At 46.5% G+C, this 18023-nt stretch overlaps 1 protein-coding gene across 2 annotated transcripts; it reads right to left on the reverse strand.

Moving 5' to 3' along the window:
- Positions 1–2614: 2614 nt before the first annotated feature.
- Positions 2615–17570, reverse strand: LOC149869263 (epidermal retinol dehydrogenase 2-like). Of its 2 annotated transcripts, none has more exons than XM_090040009.1 (7): positions 17450–17570; positions 13562–13908; positions 10881–11012; positions 9478–9577; positions 6778–6922; positions 4612–4737; positions 2615–3225 (listed from the first exon to the last, which is right to left on the reverse strand). In XM_090040009.1, exons 2-7 carry the CDS (start codon positions 13880–13882, stop codon positions 3132–3134), a joined length of 918 nt encoding a protein of 305 aa, XP_089896135.1. In that variant the 5' UTR covers positions 13883–13908; positions 17450–17570; the 3' UTR covers positions 2615–3131. The 2 variants fall into 2 exon arrangements, with proteins under 2 accessions (XP_089896135.1, XP_089896136.1); XM_090040010.1 differs by having other exon boundaries at positions 13562–13796; positions 17450–17555.
- Positions 17571–18023: the final 453 nt, after the last annotated feature.

The following is an 18023-nucleotide window of genomic DNA, read 5'->3' on the forward strand; positions in this document are numbered from 1 at the left end:
TTTGAACTAGTCCCCCTTGAACCAACCCAATGCTATGTGTGGAGACCAGGATTTCTGTGACTAATGTCTTGTCAGTCCTCCAGGCACCCCACCATACACTATTCCTCTTCTCCTATGGCATGGCAAGTACCTACGTTGTTAGGCAGCCACAGTTCTATTGCCCCAACCTGTATTGTCTGCACTTGACCCAGGTCCACTTTGCCCCACTGTAACAGGAAGCCAAACATCCTGTTACTTTAAGGAGAGAGCAGCAGTAGGCAGCCCAGGAATAGAAGCTGCAAGCAGCAGGGTTAAGCCACTACAAAGAGAAGGGCAGGCTGGTCAGAAAAACAGAATGGGAACCCCTTGTCGCAGGGCTCTCAGGTGCTCTGCGACTGAGGGTGCAATTGGCTCAGAAGAGACCTCTGGTGGCGGGAAGGGGGAAGCGTAACTGCCTGTCCCCAAGACTGTGCAGGTGCGGGTCGCCTTAGTAACCAGAGAAGCCTAGAGCCAGGAAGGTGCGGGGCTTGGTCCTTCTTAAGCCCAGGCGGAAGGCCAGGAGGGCAGTCCTCTCCTGGCAGCCGCAGGAGCAGGAGCTCTGTGGGAGAGCTGAGCAGACCGGGTCGAGGGCTGCAGCCTGAGTGCTCTGACTGACTGCAATGATGCGGGGAAGAGAGAATCCTATGGGAGGTAGGAACTAAGAGCCAGCATGGCACGCAGTTTCTGTTATGAGCCAGGAGGCTCCTTGTTGTTTTGCCACAGCCATTTGTCTCATGATTTAGTTATCAGCCGTTTGACTTATGATTTGGTTATTGTTATACCGGAGGACCGGGTGAGGCTGTAGGGGTGTGAGGAGGCCTCACGGGAGTGCCCCAACAGTGTGGGGGTTCCTGTTGCCCAGCGGGCACAGTGAGTGGTGCCAGAGAAGGCACAGTTCTTTCTTTTGATGTTCGCTGAGGGGGGGCCTTGGCCCACCCTGGAACTGAGGGGGTGGTGAAGAGCCCCGGAGCTAGGGGGCAGTGAAGAGCCCCGGTGAGGGGGTGGTGAAGAGCCCAACAGTGGGGGTAGGAAGGAACCAACAGTGTGGGGGGCAGTAAGGGGCCCCGAGAGTGAGAAGGCGCTGAGGATCCCAAAAAGGCAAGCCAAGGGCCGGGACCCAATACCATGTTCCGGAGGAAGATTACGTCAGCAACAACTGCGAGGCTTGGGCTGCAGTACAGGGGAGGAAAGGAGCCGCAGATAGTGCCCCCTGTCATCGGGGCATATAAAAATGGACAGCTTCCCACTAGGTTACATCATTTCTTAATTATGAACGAGATCAAGACGTGGCAGGCGAGAATAGGCGGGAGGTGGGCCCATTGCAGGAGGTCGGCGCCTGAGGGTTTGGGAGAGGCTACAGCTGCTGTGAGAGATCCAGGGTCCTGGAAAGCAGAAGGCTAGGGCCAGAGCAGGCTTAAGCTGAGAGGGCCAAAACCTGTGGTCAGGGAGGTGGGGGTGGCAAGGCCAGGGGCCAGGAGAACTTGGGAGAGCCTTGTCAGGCTTGACATGAGCGAGCTTTCAGCAGAAACTTGAAGTACCATCTGTGAGGCATAGGTCTGGCTGCAGGGGTGAAAGGAGGCCACAAACAGCCCTTAAGGGAAGTAGTGCCCAGAAGCACTGATGGGGCCGGGAGTAGGGAGGCACTTAGGGCATGAGAGTCAGGATTGGGGTCATGGTATAAGACAGACATGCTGCCCCCAAAATGGGAACCTATGGGCAGCCTCCCTTTTCGCAATAAAATAATATTATAAAAGGCCTGGTAGGCAAGAGTAAAAGGGAGGGAACCCCAATGGGCTGAAGTGGAGGAGGAGCTGTGTGGTCACTAGTGTGTACCACAGCTACTCCTGGGGCTTGGTCCTGCTACACTCACGCTGCCTTGGACATGTGGGGGGCATGGTTACGTGGATACAAGTGCTTCTATGTTCCTGACGTGCTAGCTGCTCTGAGGGGCTGCCCAATATATCCCTGTAGGTTTTCAACAGCAGTTCCCCCAAGGTGTCACCAATGGAAGCTGACCAAGTTTCAGGGCACCTCAAGCTGATCTGGGGTACCTTGGGAAGGGAAATGTCTATAAGGGGAAACTTCTCCTTCTGTGTTCCAGAGGGGTTGCTCAATATCCTGGCAGCTTTCAAACAGCATTTGTCCTCAAGCCCCTGCTCAGTTTCATTCAGCTCCCAACAGTGGAAAAGGAAACACTAAGCAGCCACTGCAAGAGCACTCCAGCCTCCTGGGAAACCGGATGAGGAGGTACCCCTTTATCTGTCCAGCCACTCTACTCCCCCACCCCTCCCATCTCCAAATCAGCTTATCTGTGCCCTGCCATCACAAATGACATGACACAGATAAGCATCTTGGGGAAAACACTGTTTAAGAGTTGTGGAGGCTTTGGGCTGCCTGCAGAATACCAAGCTCCTCAGAAGCAAGGGCCCAGGCACCCATTACCTCCACATATACCTGCCCTCCTGTTCCAAGGGAAAGTCTTTTTAAGGTAGTAGGCTGAGGCAGAGACCGTGGGCACCTTTTCCCATGCCTCCCCACTGCAGAGTAATTAAAGCACATTTATTATTAGAGAAAGAAGTGTACGTACACACACACACACCATTAACATGTGTAATATTTATCATATTTTCACAGCCATTAGTCATATTCATAAGAAAGTGATTTTCAGAGAGTGTAAAAAGATGCCAGACAGTTCAGGGAATTACCTCCCTTAGCCAATCACTAACAATGAAAGCTTCCTAATATTGCTCCTCTACAAGCCAGATCCATACAGAACAAGGCCAATTCAGCTTCCAATTCCGTTACGCTGCCAAGTTCTTAACTGAGGTCACCCAGAAGGTTCCACTTATGATCACTTTGTCATGTACATAAATTAAGACAGATACTACTGACAGAACTCCTGATTGGGTTAAACAAACTTTCTACAAACACTGCACTGTTCTTCTCACTGGAGGACAAGCCAGCACAGGATGCAAGCTGTTTATTAGAACTGATACAAACATGAAGTGTGAGGCACCTTAAGCTCTTGGCTGCTGAAGCAGCTGACTTTTTGTCTCTCTAAACTGGTTCATGTTAGCGTAAAGCTGCTGGTGTCTGACATTGTCATTCTGTTTTCAGTCCTTTTTCACCAGACCACGGAAGTGGTCCATGGAATGAGAAACTCCAAAGTAATCTTCCCAGAGATGTGTTACTTTCACAGGCAGTAAACTGAAGGAGAGAAAAGGAAAAAGAACGCACAAAGTATTTATATGGAGTTTTACAATTCACAAGAGCCACATACCTGACTAGCCCCATTAAAAGAAAATGTATGGCTTCTAGAATTCTGGACAAGCGGTCCACACGGCATCCCCACAGGGATGACAAATCTCTAATTTACAGCCAAAGAAACTGAGGCAGAGGGGGTGACCCTTGGTACCACAAAAGCTAGTCTGTCAGAGCCAGGATTACACCTCGGGAACCCTAGTCCCCAGACAGGACACATTCTTTGATGTATTACTTCAGTCTCTACATGGCAATTTACTATATTGCCAAGATCTTAAGGAAGTGGGAGACATCCCAAAGCTAATAGGCCTCCTACTCCAGCAATAGATAATTGACTTTGGAAGTCAGAAGTTTTAGAAACTATCATTTTCTGGACTCAAGTCCATTGTTGCCTAGTTTCAGTGTAGTATGTTCTCATGCCCTAGTCCAGTGCAGGGTTTGCAGAAGAGGTGGCAACAGCAATGAAAACCTAAAAATATTAACATGTTTGTAGATAAAATTATACAGGAGAATGTTTTGAACAGTCCTTTTATCCCTACGAGTAGTTTCTCACTTAAATACATGCAACTGTTGAGCAACATTCTATCATTTTAAACAGAAAAGGAGTTAAAGTAAGTGTTGGACCCCCAACTGCTTCTAGGGGAGTGTCCAGCCTTCAGAAACTCAAAAGAAAGAGTTAAAGGGAACCACCTGACTGCATAAGGAGAAACTGGTCTTTAAAGTCTTTTCCATTATCTTAAAGTGCGATTAAGCAGTGGGTGAATATCTCCAGCATTGGAGATTATGTGCTGCAGCCTCATTGGACAGACCTCCAAAGTCAGGCAGATGTATTTTGTGAAGGGGGTTTGCTCTGCGAACCCATTAAAGCCTATGCTGTGTTATCTAATTTAATGTCTGGTCATTGTTCTCTCAGCTCTTTGCCTTGGATTTTCAGTCAATGTTTAAAAACAGAAGCCTAAACTTTGGCTCCAAATCCATGTTTGTGCATCTAACCCACCTCAACTCTACCAATTCTCACTCACCTGACTCACTACAGCAGTCCTCCATGCAATCAACATATTAGTCCAGCTGCAATTTTTCCTAGCTTACATTTTTTTAAAAAGAGCTTCTCCTTATAAAAGGATTTGGATACATTCAACAATAGAAGGTATTCCATTGTATAAAATGTGTTCAGGATTATGCCATGTAATACCCACTCTGTGGTAAGAGTTTATCAACATAAAAAGTGAACCGAAACACTCAGGAATCAGAGCATAAATAGCGGAAACACCACATTTGACCAAGGAAAGGAAAACAACAAACACAAGAAACAAGGAAGATACCAATCCTTACTTTTTTACAGCAAATAAAATACACACTAGTGCTGGGATTATCAAATACACTTGTTCCCGTAGAATAGCATTGACGGTTGCCTCAGCTGCATACTCAGGATCCAGGATAGGAAGTAGACATGGAAACCTGTACAAGAGACATATGACTATGATGATTACTGCGGTAACTGTCAAGTAGGAGTATGCAAAGCTGGCCCCATTTGATTTGGATTCAGATTCAGCCCAAGCTGGGGACACTGATTCGATTAGTTGATTCAGATCACTGTTCCTGATTTGATTCAGCTGAATCCAAATCCGAAGATTCGATGCTGATTTGGAGAATCAGTAATCCGGCCACAAACACAGCTTTAAATGTTTTTTCTACATACCTTGAGGTAGCAGCATGGCTTGTGAATGCTGCGATGCTGGGGCGGAAGGATCATCCCTCAGGAATGCAGGGAGGGGGCCCCCCCACATGCTCAGCAGTGAACCTGGAAATGGACCAGAAGTAGTTCTGGTCTACTTCTGGGTCTGCCAGGTGTCGCAGCAAAATTTTAGGTATGTGCTGCCAGCAGAGAGTTAAAACTGACATGCGCGGTTTGACTCTGTGAGTGGAAAGTTCCAAGGCTCACCCAGCCCTTGCCCCCTGGGTGACCTGCAGACCTCTCAATCATTACTGACCTACTTTCCCCACAGAGGCATGCTCAGACTGTGTCAGCTTTTGACTGAGAGCATGCTCAGTGAGAACCTGACATGAGGTAATCTGGCTAGAAATTTCTCTACAGAGAGCGTTCTGATTGGCCACTAAATTCATATAAAAGTTCAGTGCGCCCCTCCCTCGGGGGGAGATCGCGGTAGCTGGAGACAGAGACTGGTGCTCCAGGGACTGTCGTCCAGTCAGGCTTTAGGGCCTATCGATCTCTTCCCTTGAGCGATTGGCACTTCGTGTCCCCTGATTTCTGGTGATTGCAGTTCTGATTTATTGGCTTTCGACCGATTTATTTAACCTTTTGGCCATGATTCAGGTCATCCTAACTGCATTGATTTCCCGGTTACTGGACTGTTTTCGGCTTTGACTTTGACCTCGCTTTTGGATCACCCTTGGTACCTTGACGTGACTCTACTTACTTCGGAGGCTTTGGACCTCGGCTTTCATCATTGACTATCTGGTTGTCCATCTTGGACTGGTGTCACGACCCCGGTTATCGACCTACGTGTTACAGTTTTGTCTGTTTGATTACTCCCATTTATGAGCTGTTGACCAGCCCTGGGACTAACAACGGGCGGCCGCTCCTTGTGAACCTCGTGGGCCAACAGACTCCTCTGTTGTTTATTGTTTACATCTGTTACTGTAACTGAAGATCCTACCTACCATCAAAGTGTAAGTGCCACTCAGACTCAACCGCCGCTAATCCCAACCTGTCCGTTTCCAATTTGCCACCACTTGACCAACCAACCATGACCGAGACTGTGAGCTTGGCTTGCCAGCCATGGCTCCGGATCCTCGCACACCAGGGAGCACGCAGGAGGGCCCCTCTGTGTTCCCCCAACTGGGCAATCGGCTGCAGAGGGATCCCAGGTGCCCCTACCACGGACCCAGTCACCAAGCTGGGGGGACGCTTCAGCATGTTCCCTGGTGGACCTGGAAGTGGACCCATAGTGCTTCTGGTCCACTTCTGGGTCTGCTGCCAAGCGTGCTGGGGAGTCCCCCCCGCACTTGTGGGATACTCCATCCACTCCAGCATCGCAGCATTGATTAGCTGCCTGCTACCTTGAGGTATGTAGAAAAAGCATTTAAAGGTGTGTCTGTGTCTGAATTTCTGAATTTCTCTGAATTGATTTGAAGGGTTCTGATTTAATTTGGAGAGATTAAAGGGTCCTCTCATTCGATTCAGATTTGGAGATATGGCTACTGAATTGGGCCAAATCTCTGCTGAATCGAATTAAGGACCAAAGCTTCACACAGCCCTACTGTCAAGGCTTTCACTTTGTATCTTGTTCTCAATTCGAAGATACTCAATTGTAGCAACTTCGTTCTCTACCCTGCTTCAAATTCAAAGCCACCATTTCTTGCATTTCACTATTTTTCTCTTCACTTCCAAGTTACAGGAGAATCATTTGTAAAAACAAATGCATTTGCACATGAAAAGAGAAGTAACACCAGAAAAATCTCCTCCGTTTCAATCACCTGGTTGTAACGCCATCAAACATGCCTGTATTGATGAAGTATGGACATACAATGGTTGTTTTAATGCCAGTTTTCTTCAGAGCGTGCATCTCTACATCAATGGTTTCTGCAAAGCCCACTGCTGCAAACTTACTTGCACAATAATCTGGGAAGCAAATAAAAGACACCAGAGTTATTGTTTCGACATTTTTTTTTGTGAAGGAAGCTTTGTTACCAACATGATGAGGTACTATTGCTTCTCCATATCCTATCTGTGAACAAACTAGGCAAAAACTCAGACCTCCTTTCTTTTGACAGAAAGTGAGATGCTTTAATAGGAGCAATTTGCATACCTATAACCTTCATGTAGCCTATAGAATCAGGGTAAGAAATTCAATCAATTTCAAGACACACACATCTGGTAATAACAAACAGCTCACCACAGCACAGGAACAATTAGTCAAGCCAGGCCGGGTAAAGCTGTTGTTGGCACCCTTCATTTCTCCCTCCTATTTGAAATTCCCCAATTACACACTCCATTTTCCCCTCAACTCCACCTCATTTGCTAGCTCATGTTAAACTCTCTGGTGCTCCTTCATCTTCCCTCTGCACTCTCAGTCAAAATGCATTCCCATCCCCTGATTCATGCTCACAGCTCTAGCTGCACCTCCCATGTCTTGTTGCACCTCTGATACAGCCTGCCCAGAATAGGGAGAATTCCTCCCAGTTTTTTCTCCCAATCATCGAATCATAGAAAATGACGGTTTGAAGGGACCTCAGGAGGTCATGCAGTCCAACCCCTTGCTGAAAGCAGGACCATCACCAACTAGATCATCCCAGACAGGGCTTTGTCAAGCCAGGCCTTAAGAACTTCCAAGGCTGGAGCTCTAGGTAACCTGTTCCAGTGCTTTACCACCCTCTCTCAATGAGAACGTTTTTCCTAATATCCAACCTCAACCTCCCTTGCTGCAACTTGAGATCATTCCTCCTTTTTCTATCATTGTCACCAATGAAAACAGTCTAGCTCCATCCTCTGTGGACCCACCCTTCAGGTAGTTAAAGGCTGTTATCAGATCCATCTCCTTCACCTCATTTCTCCAGCATTAAGCCACAACCTTTCCATCATTACTGTCAGCTTCTCCTCTTCTCTCCTACTGTCTTATATCACCAACATCAAGGGTTTGTCTGCTAGCCTTAGCCCAGGAGCAGGCAAAGTCCAGCCCAGGTCAGATCTGGCTGGCAATGGATTCCAAGCCTGAGTGGTGAATTATAGTATTATTTAAATTCTCTTTTATATTTAGCCTTATTTTATCATTGCTTAAGTTTTGTATAGCCTCATTATTATATGAATTTTTCATTTTGCTTGTGCCTGTAATGTCAGATGATCTTGAGTTATTCTTGAAGGCAGCTTATAGCCTCTTGCAGGCATCTTATGGCCTTGAATTTTGCTTGCATGATGTTGCTTTTCTTTTCTATCACTGTGAGAAGTTTGTCTAACATAACATAGAAATAAGTCTTGTTACCAGCTCAAATCAACTGAATTTGGCACTAACTAGCTGAATCAGAGGGATGGAATGATTAGCTATGTTAATGAAAGGTGATAAGAGAAGACCAATGAATATTGTCCAGACTGGGACACCAGAAAAGGCCAGATTAAGAGGTATGTGTGTGATGGGTCTGTTGAACAAAGGAATATGCTGACAAGATAAAATATGGACAGTATACTGACTCATGGAAAACCAATCCAGAAGCAAAGAGTCATCAAAGGAGTGAAGTTGAGGAAAAGCATAAAAGGGGGAAGCAAAACAGTTCAGTGTGTGTCAACATAAATCTAGCCTTCAACACCTGTCTGGACCATCCCAGCCAATGATGCACCCTCTGCTTTCAGGAACCATTTGGCCACCTTTTCTGTTGAGCAGAGTAACATCTAGGATTGGGTGAGATCATTGTACTGTTTGTGTCTCTGTATACAGAAACTGCTAAAATAACATTTTTTGTATCACTAAAGTCAGAATTGATATGTGTTTTCATATTTCACATCCATTTAAGGGTTAATTGTGCTTTAATGATCCCTTAGCACCATCTAGTGGACAGTGGTGCTAACATCAGCATCCTTTACCTTGTATTCAGCCGGGGGTTGTTTTTGTTTTTTCTTTGTTAGTATAGCCCTCCATACCTCCTTCCATGCCTTCATTTCCTGAACTACTGTACATTGTCTTGAAATATGGGCCCAGAAACAATGGATAAGTGAAATGTTGCTCTGAAACACCACATATTTTTGCACTACAAAATGACTGTACAACAACAGGAAAGTTAGGCACCTGTGAAGGATCATGTTCTTATTGCTCTTTGAATTAATTAAGCATTACTAAACATGCTTGTTGCATTCACCAAGCCCAATGTGTGTGTTCATCAAGTCTGATTTCTCTGGCAAGAATTTCTGTAGGCGAGTTTGCACCAGTTACTTATCAGAGCTTCATCTATGTGACTGGCCTAATGTTCAGCTATACCAAGCAAATAGGATGGAGGATATGGGTGTGTGTGGGGGGGGGCAGTGTTACAAGGTATTCATAGGATTTGAAAGTCAAACTTCGTATTTAGGCACCAAAACTAACCATTCAGCCTTTATTATTGAAAATCCTCACCTATAGGAAGAAGAGTATTTTTGGTAAAACATTTACCTTTATTTCCATGAAGACAGTCCTTTAAAAATATACTAACCTGCAAGCTCATTGGTGCCAAAGAGTCCTGCTGCGCTTGCAATACTAACCAAATGTCCATGGTTAGAGGCAATCATAGCTGGAAGGAAGGCTTTGTATGTCTATGAAACATGGGGGAAAGCCACAATTAACCACTGAACATTTCCTACTAATATTTCACATTTATCAGTTCAAAAGAGAGTACTATGTTAGAAAGAATCCTGCCAGGAAACTTCTGCTTACAACAAGCCATAACGCACACAGTTAGCTGCACTCTAGACTGCACAGGACAGGGCAGGAAGTTCATCATCTGCACATGGAAGCCAGACTCATCAATATATTTTTGTTCCCTCATGTTATCAGTTACTGGAAATAAGGTAGAAACTAGTTTGTTGCCAGTCAGAGAGCACTTTATGAAACAAAGATGTTCTCTAAGATGCAGGTTTCCTATGCATATGAGCTCAGCACATCAACTTTTTTCCATGTTGGCTGCCAGTGTGAAATAAAACCACCACTCCTTAAAACTTTAAACAACAGTCAGGAATGGGAAACCTGAACTTCTAATCTTCCCCTCGCCATCACTTGTGGATTGTACCAGTTTTTCCATTTGAGGGAAAAACATGGAAGAACAGTATGTTTTTATAAGCCCTCCACAGTTCTTTGTATACAATATCACTCTCATGCATGCAGAAACACAACTCAAATTACTTTCCTTTGTCACAAAGTAGTCATGTGTGCCAAAGTATATGAGATTGACATTTAGGACATCTAGCAATGCTCTCTATTACCTGGGCCCACATGCATGTAGGGTGTTTAAGTGGTAACATCTTACTTAGTTGCCTAACTTCCCATTGATTTTACAAGGAATTTGTGTGTCTGAATAAATCTGGGAGTCCAGGTTCCATTTCTAACTGGAAGCTTGCATTATTATCTGTAGTTTGTCCAAATAGTCAGAACAGGTCCTACTTCTCTCTTCATGATAGCAGCCAATAGATCTTTTCTAGTAATGAAGCAACCAGCATTTTGGCTTAGCTATACAAGCTCAATGTCCTCTTTCAAACTGGCAGACAGTAAGGCTGATAAGAGTTATTCCAGCAGTGCTTCTGAATACAACAAGCCTACCCTGGGAGGTTGCACATGCTCTCTCTCTAAGCTAAGTCAAGCTTCATGCAAATAATAGGGGCTGCTGCCATTCCTCCAATCTCTGGGTTGCCTCCTCTTCTACACAGGAGGCTTACGGATATGCCACAATTTGAGAGTGTGGCCTCAAAACTGCACACAAGTGTCCAATTCCCAACTGGGGGAAAAAAAAAATCTTGGTTCCCACTCAAACAAGACAAATACAACCCTTGTCTCAACGCTACCACCCATACCCTTCTTTTGGTGTTAGTAAGCTTATCTTTAAAAAAGTAAAAAAAAAGTTACCCAGAAATGTGCTATTGCGTTCACTTCCATGGTTTTCTGCATAAGGGAATCTGAAGATTCAATAAATTTCCTTCCAGTTACAATACCAGCATTATTGATTAGGATGTTAACATCTCCAACTTCTTTTTTCACCTGGACATAAAAAGACAAGCTGTCATACAATAGCCTTAACTATTTTAAAAAACACGTTTCATATTTACATCAAAATTGGCAACCTTTCCACATCAGGCTTTTCCCTTTGTCTCTCTCTAGTACTGTATCCCTCTGGGGCAGGTCAGACACTTTTTTTTTGGGTAGGGAATGGTGTTGAATTTCAGCACCTTTTCTTTTTAGCAACCCCTGTTGGGGACTTACCTGTTAGCAGCCATACAGCTAGCAGATATTTTGCTGCAATGCAGGACAACCTTTCTAAAATATACCACCCTTGTTAGTTAAGTTAAACATAGGGTTTTAGTGTCCTTAGGTTCTAGTGGAAAAAAACGTATCTGTATTGGCAAGATTTCTCACCTGGACACCCCAACAATGTAGGATTGTGTCACTCACTGCACAGGCAGAAGCTCACTTAAGCCAGTACTTTGACACCTCTGTTCTTTCTTTTGAATTACAATAATCCTTTCTTCAGAGGTTGCACTCTGATACTACACAGCCTGAGCGACAGTATACCTTCCTGACAGCTCAGGGGTTATCAAAGACCAACCAGTGCTGGCAGGGAAAGGGCTCAGGGGGTACAAGCTGGGGTGGGCCAGAGTCTGGTCCCCTCCTGCTCCCAAACTGCAGAAGTCCCAACCCTGCCAGGATCTGAAAAAAACCACTACCGCTCCCCAAGCCGACAAAGCCCCGATGCCATGCCCTGTTCCTGGAGATACCACCCCCTCTGCCATTCCAGGCCTGCCTCCTCCCCCCACCATTCCCAGAGACCTCCACTCTCCCCCACTCCACATTCCCAGCCTCCCACTAACTCCATCCTACATTCCCAAAGACCCCTACACATTTCCCATTCCCAGAGACCCTCCTCAACCCATTCCCATTCACGGCTCTGCCCTGCCCCGGCCCTCCATCCCATTCCCTACCCCCTCATGCCACCTCAAAGAGCCCTACTTGGATCACTGGCCCATGTATGGGGCAGGTGGGTGAAAGGGTCTCAGATTCCAGTGGGGCCAGATCTCTGCAGTTTTTGGAAGACTTTCATGAAACTTGGCTGTAGGCATTATTACCAATACCAGTTACTAAATCTATATAGCTAAGAATTGGGTAAAAAGGATTAACCACTTATAAGAACAAGGTACAACTACTTTCAGTGCTCATTCTTGATAGAAGGTTGACCTATTAATATATCGGTTTAATACGCCTAGAACAGAATTCTACCTATTGTTGTGCATCAAAAGGGCAGTGTTCCAGTTGCATGCCCATGTGGATTTTGCCTTGCCTTTCCACTGTGTATGCATGTGTGTGCCCATAGACTGAGAATGCACAGTAGGGCTAGGCATTGGCCAGGTATATGTCACATAAGTCCAGGGAAAAAGCAGGGAGAGAGAGAGAAGAGAAAAATGAGTAGACTTTGGTTTAGTTCTGATCACTCAGTGGTTCAAGCACTCACTCAGAAAGCCAGAGACCCAAGTCCTCTGTGCATTCCCCTTACAGTTTGGGAATCACCAAACCCACCACATCACAGGCCAGGCATTATCTAGATCTTTCTCCAGAGCTCCTCTGGAAGCTGAACCACCACCCCTTGCATTTCACAGTCACTGGAGAAAGAGGATAAAGAGCAGTGGGGAAGTTTCTATCTAATTGGGAGCAAGCCACTAGGTTGATCCCTAAAGCTGGCTCCTTTCCAGAACAGCAGTCATCTTACTTGGTTGTTCTTTTTCTCCTGGCCCTGCGTCTCCCAGTCTCTTGGCTCCCCAGACCAGCAGGCCAAAAGTAGCACTTCAGAGAGGACTGGATATTTCCTTACTACCATGCCACAGGTTAAATGACTATGCTTTGAACCAAGACGTGGGTTCAAACTCCCTTAGAACCCAGGTTTGTGGCTTTTTGGGTAGTATCCTAACCACACACATGCTGGGACTAAAAACCAAGAATATGCTCTTCCTTCTAACACACATTGGCAATGGGTTTCTGGCAAGTTATATTTTCATGACTGGGGCACAGTTATGTGCACCTGCCAGATCAGCCTGAAGCCAGCTGTGCATACTAAGTCAACACTCTCAAACTTATGTCCTTATTGCACGGGCTGGGGGAAGGGAAAGGAAGAGTTGAATATCTGTCTGCATGCAAGTCAAACACTCCATGTACATGGCTAGAAAGCTGCCATTTAGATGCGCAAAGGGAAGTAGAATTTCACTCCTAGTAACTACTCAGCAACTGAAACTACTTAGTGAAGGACCAATTTATATCCCAGCATCCCCTTTGCAGTAACCTAGGTTCAAATTAAGTCAGAAGGATTTTTCTCCTTTTTAGCAGGAAGAGGAATGCAAATAGTTTGCAGGGGAGGGTAAGGAGGAAACACGAAGTAGTAGTGTATGATTAAATCAACACTAGACACTGCCAGTGTTGAAGACAGGTAGTATATGTTCCATGAACTCTGGACCTACTAAGTTTGGAGACTTCAAGGCAGGAGGTCAATACATGATAATCAGATGTGTAACACAAAATACCTTAACAGGCATGAACTATTTTACCTGATCTGCAACTTTGTAGACCTCTTCCCTTTTGCTGCAGTCACAGGCATAGGTGTGCACTCTCACTGCTCCAGCTTCCTTGGCTAGTCTACCAGTCTCCTTGTTACCTTCTGGATTGATGTCCCAAAGAACAAGGACAGCTCCAAGACGGGCAAACTTTAAGGCCATCAGTCTTCCAATTCCACTCCCTGCTCCTGTGATCAGCACTATTTCACCAGTAACATTCTTCTTTCGCCTGGGAATAACACACCGAACTAGAGCCTCCAGCAGGTAGTATATGGAGAGCACCAGGACTTCGAGCGTTTCCAGGAAGAGGTTCATTTTCCAGATGTTTTTTCAAACAGATACTAATGGAGGGTTAGAACAAATCACAAACTTTTTTCCACAGTTCTCAAATATCAAAGTCTACTACTTTGATGTGAAACTGACAAGTTGATCACAACTGTATTAGTACTGCTAACTACTCGCTCACCTCCCTCCAAATGAATATGTGGGGCAGTATAAGCCAGCAAAAAAAAGTAACATGAACAAACATTCAGGCACTCACAAATGCCCTATTTGCCCAGTTTCCACTGACTTGCTTTTTTACAGATCAGCACACCATTTAGTTTATGCAAGATACCTGACTAGACATTTGATTATGTATTCTGTAATTATATTTGTGCTAATATATGGGAAGGGGGTGCCTTATTAAAAAAAAAAGTATGTCTGGGATGTAGAGTAATTTCATAACTGAGTCTGTAGTGGATTCAATCTACAGTTTGTATCCCAGTATATCTTCTTCTCACTTTCTCCCTCCCCTCACCAAATTACGTTGATACAAAAAAATTCCTTGAAGATGAGGCTTACATTGGATATGTTTTTCTTTTTTATCAAGGAGCTGGGAATATGTTAAGCCATGGCTTTGCTCTACTAGAACACTTTTGTCAAAATACAATCAATTTCCATAATGCCAACAAAACACTTCTGAAAAAGCATCTATCATCTCTACTAGCTTTCTTAAGGTAATGACAGTGGTGAGAAGTATGTACCTTTATAAACTGTCCCCAAACAAGCACTTGTGACTAAGCAAGCACACACTATAAAATATACTAGCTACTGACCTAAACTTTAATCTTACATTCAACTATGCTTGTAATTTCATGCTCACTGAAGAGACCACTGTATGTTAAATTAAGCACACCCCTTAAGTCTTCCCTGGATTACAACCTTACTTCTAACTCCATAACTATATATATTCTAACTTTACATAACTGGAGGTTGACATCTTTTCTGTAACTTAAATTTAAGAGCCTTATTACAGGTTACATTTTGAGCTGCTCAAATGTTGATTAGTGTTAGTGTTAGCTCCAGTTTGGAGCAATCACACCTTAAGCATGTGCACAGCTATGACTTGCCACTAGAGGGCTGGTGAGCAGGGGCCTGATTAGGAGCTACAACTATGAGTTGCTATTACAGGAGAGCCAGGACGTTTCTATCCTTTGCTCTAAGTGGGTATGTATGACAGACGTGCGGTGGTGGGGGGACAACGGCAGGAATGTGAAGCTATGAGACAGAATTAATAGGAAGGGTTGGGTGATGAAATGGGAGGTAGGAGACTGGGATTGGGGTAGGGGAAAGGTGGGTGGTGAAATGAAAGAAGTCATAGAAGTGGGAAAAAAAGAATTAAAAATAGATAAAGTAAATTGAAGAAGACTTAATGCTTAATATTGGGATTTGGAATTGGAGTTTGGGGGAGTGCTGGCTGTGCTTCCCAGGGTAGCTGGGAGGTAGAAGTGGTGAGGGAAGGAGCTTTTGGGGGAGTTACTGCCTCTGGGCCAGGAAGGAAGCCCCAGCTCATGGGAACCTGATCCAGCTTCCTAAATTGGTTTTCCTTCCCCCACCTTTCCTAAACCACACTCCTGCACCCATCTGTGTCCTGCAACTAGGTTAGTGGGCATATGTTCTGCAGGCTGTTTGCATGGGGCTGCAGCTCTGGAGGTGGCAAGCTCATGTTTCAGGGGGCTAGAGGAGGAGTTGACTTGGCTGCCAGAACTACTACCTGGATAGTAGAGTTGGGTGGGGGGAGGGGCAGGGAGGGGAGGTGGGAAGTTTGTTCACCCAGGAAAGGAGGAGACACTGCGTTCCGGGATGCTGGAGGACAACTTGGGTAACACAGATCAGAGAAAAACCTGCCCAGGCATGGCATACCTTAAACCTAGTTTCAGGTGTTGATGTGTGGACAATCCAGGGGTTAAGAGCTCTACATGCTACTTAAAATCATAGGCGACTGGTGCCTCCTGAGACTGGTGGCATGGGGGGGGGGGTCCTCCAGCAGCCAGCCAGCAGCTGCAGAGGCAATTTGGGGGGGGCACTAGTGTTCTCCAGGCCCCCCTACCAGCCACAGCACTCCCAGTCAGGGCAGGCACCAGCGCTCTCGGGGGGGTGGGGGGCACGGGCCCCCCTGTGCCCTCCCTATGTGTCACCTACGCTTAAAATTAAAGCGTAACAAGGCCCTAAGAATCGATATTTCCTTGTCAGCTGAGGGCCAGGTGGCTGCAGATCAAAACTTCAACCTTTGAATCTGAGACCAAGTTTTTGACCTGGTTACCTTCTGCTGCTATGCACACAGACAATAGTGCTAGACATAGAGATCTTTGTCAAGATGGTCAAAACTTAGTGAAAATAGCATGTTAGTGCTCTCAAATTATTGCTGGGCATGTCATGTTTTAGTAGAGGCAGAAGCAGTTGCAATTGCAGGAAGGCAGCTACTCAAATGTGAAGGGGTCATTTCAGAAAGGCTTTGGATAAACAGTAGGACATCCTTCCCAAGGCTATTCTGAGGCCCTGCAGAAAAATCTCTTTGAGAAACAACATGGCAGAAGGAACACGGTTAAAAGGAAAGGTTTATATTTCTGAACGAGAGTTATAGAAGAAAGACTCTTCCTTTTCTTTAAAGAAAAAAAAAAAGACTGATTCGTACATGGAATTACTGAAATCAATGAGGAAACTTCTTGTCTGATCACCAAAAGAAGTCCTGCCAATTAAGTCTCACTTGTTCTTTGCCATTTTACTAGGCCTTGATATTTAATAGTAATCAACTCTCCCAGATATTTTTGGGACAATCCTAGATTGCAGAGTTGTACACTTGTTTCCCTAAACCTGGGCTTTCATCCAGCTATTGGCAAGTCAGACAGCGTCCTGATCTGGGACACGGCAAAGGTCTCAGCTGCAATCCCTGCTGCATTAACAGGTTAAAACAACCAACATGCTATAAGTTTCAGTGGCTAGTTATCTAAGCAAGAGGAGGGGGATCCCATACCGAATTTTACACAGGGTCCAAGAGGAACCTGCTGAAAGGCCACAGCACAATACTACAGGATGCCGCAATACAACACAGCTGTAACGTCTATGCCAGGAATGGGTGCGCCAAATGGAAATGGACACAACTGGGACCAAGCAACACTGCTGTGAAGGGGGTAACTAATACCTCTCTGCACCGCCAACACAGCAGCCAGGCCCTGCAGTGCCGGGGGGCAGAGGTGGAGAAGTCGCCCGCAGCACGTGCAGGACCCGGCTTCCTACTCCGCTCGCGGCAAGCTGCTCAAGTGAGGCCAAGCTGCATTTCTGCTCCCGACACAAGCTTGCGTTTTGGAGGGCGGGAAGCCGCAGGGGTGCAGGCGGTCTCAGTTGGCGGAAAGAAAGGGAGAAGAGCAGCTGGGGCGGCTCCGCTGTGCGGCCGCGAGGAGAAGCCCCCAGGCCGCCCTGCTGCAAAGAGCGGCTCTGCCACCTCGCAGCCCAGCCCCGCGCCACGGCTGCCCCCACAGACTGCGGGAAGGGCTCGTGCGGCAGCGCCCGACCCCGACCCCGACCCCGGCCCCGGCCCCGGCCCCGGCCCCCCACGCTCACCGGGCAGCTCTGCGAGCGCTTCCTGCCGCGCCCCGCGCCGGAAACAGCGGGGCAGCAGAGTCCGGCCTCCAGGGGAGGCCTTAGTCCCTGCCTTAGTCCCGCCCCGAGCCTGCAGCCCCACGGCATCGCGTCACTGAGGCGCAGCCCGGGGGAGGGGATAGGCCGGGAGGGGAAGAGCGCGACAAGCCGCACGCTTGCCCTGAGCCTCTCAGGTGAAGCCTCCTCTGCTGAGGGCTGAAGAGGAAAGAAGAGGCCAAGGCCTGATAGTCACCCAGCCCCCGGCGGCTAAGAAGCACTTCTGGCTGCCTTGAGGGAGACAGCTCGGGGAGTGTTTGGGGAGCGGTGCAGGGGCTTTTCAATAGTGGTCTTACATGTGCAGCTCAGGGTGTCCAGGCCGTGGAATAAGCTGCTTCCAGACGTGGTGCAATCGCGGACCCTGGAAACCTTCGAAAGGAGACTGGAGAGTCACCTTGCTGGCGTCTCCTGACCACCACTTAAATTTCTTGCTTGGTGCAGGGGGCTGGATGCGATGATCTTCCGCGGTCCCTTCTAGTTTACGACTGTATGCAGTCCC

Source organism: Crocodylus siamensis, chromosome 3, assembly GCF_052110815.1.
Source record: "Crocodylus siamensis isolate JL-2025a chromosome 3, ASM5211081v1, whole genome shotgun sequence".
Classification (NCBI taxonomy): domain Eukaryota; kingdom Metazoa; phylum Chordata; order Crocodylia; family Crocodylidae; genus Crocodylus; species Crocodylus siamensis.

Bases quoted from the DNA above. Each gene is read 5' to 3' on its own strand.
- LOC149869263 (XM_090040009.1), bottom strand. From the start codon at position 13,882: ATGAACCTCTTCCTGGAAACGCTCGAAGTCCTGGTGCTCTCCATATAC. The intron at 6,923-9,477 runs GTTAGTATATTT...TTTGCTTCCCAG, and splicing joins TGGCACCAATGAGCTTGCAG to ATTATTGTGCAAGTAAGTTT. The intron at 3,226-4,611 runs GTAAGGATTGGT...TCTCTCCTTCAG, and splicing joins ATTTTATTTGCTGTAAAAAA to TTTACTGCCTGTGAAAGTAA.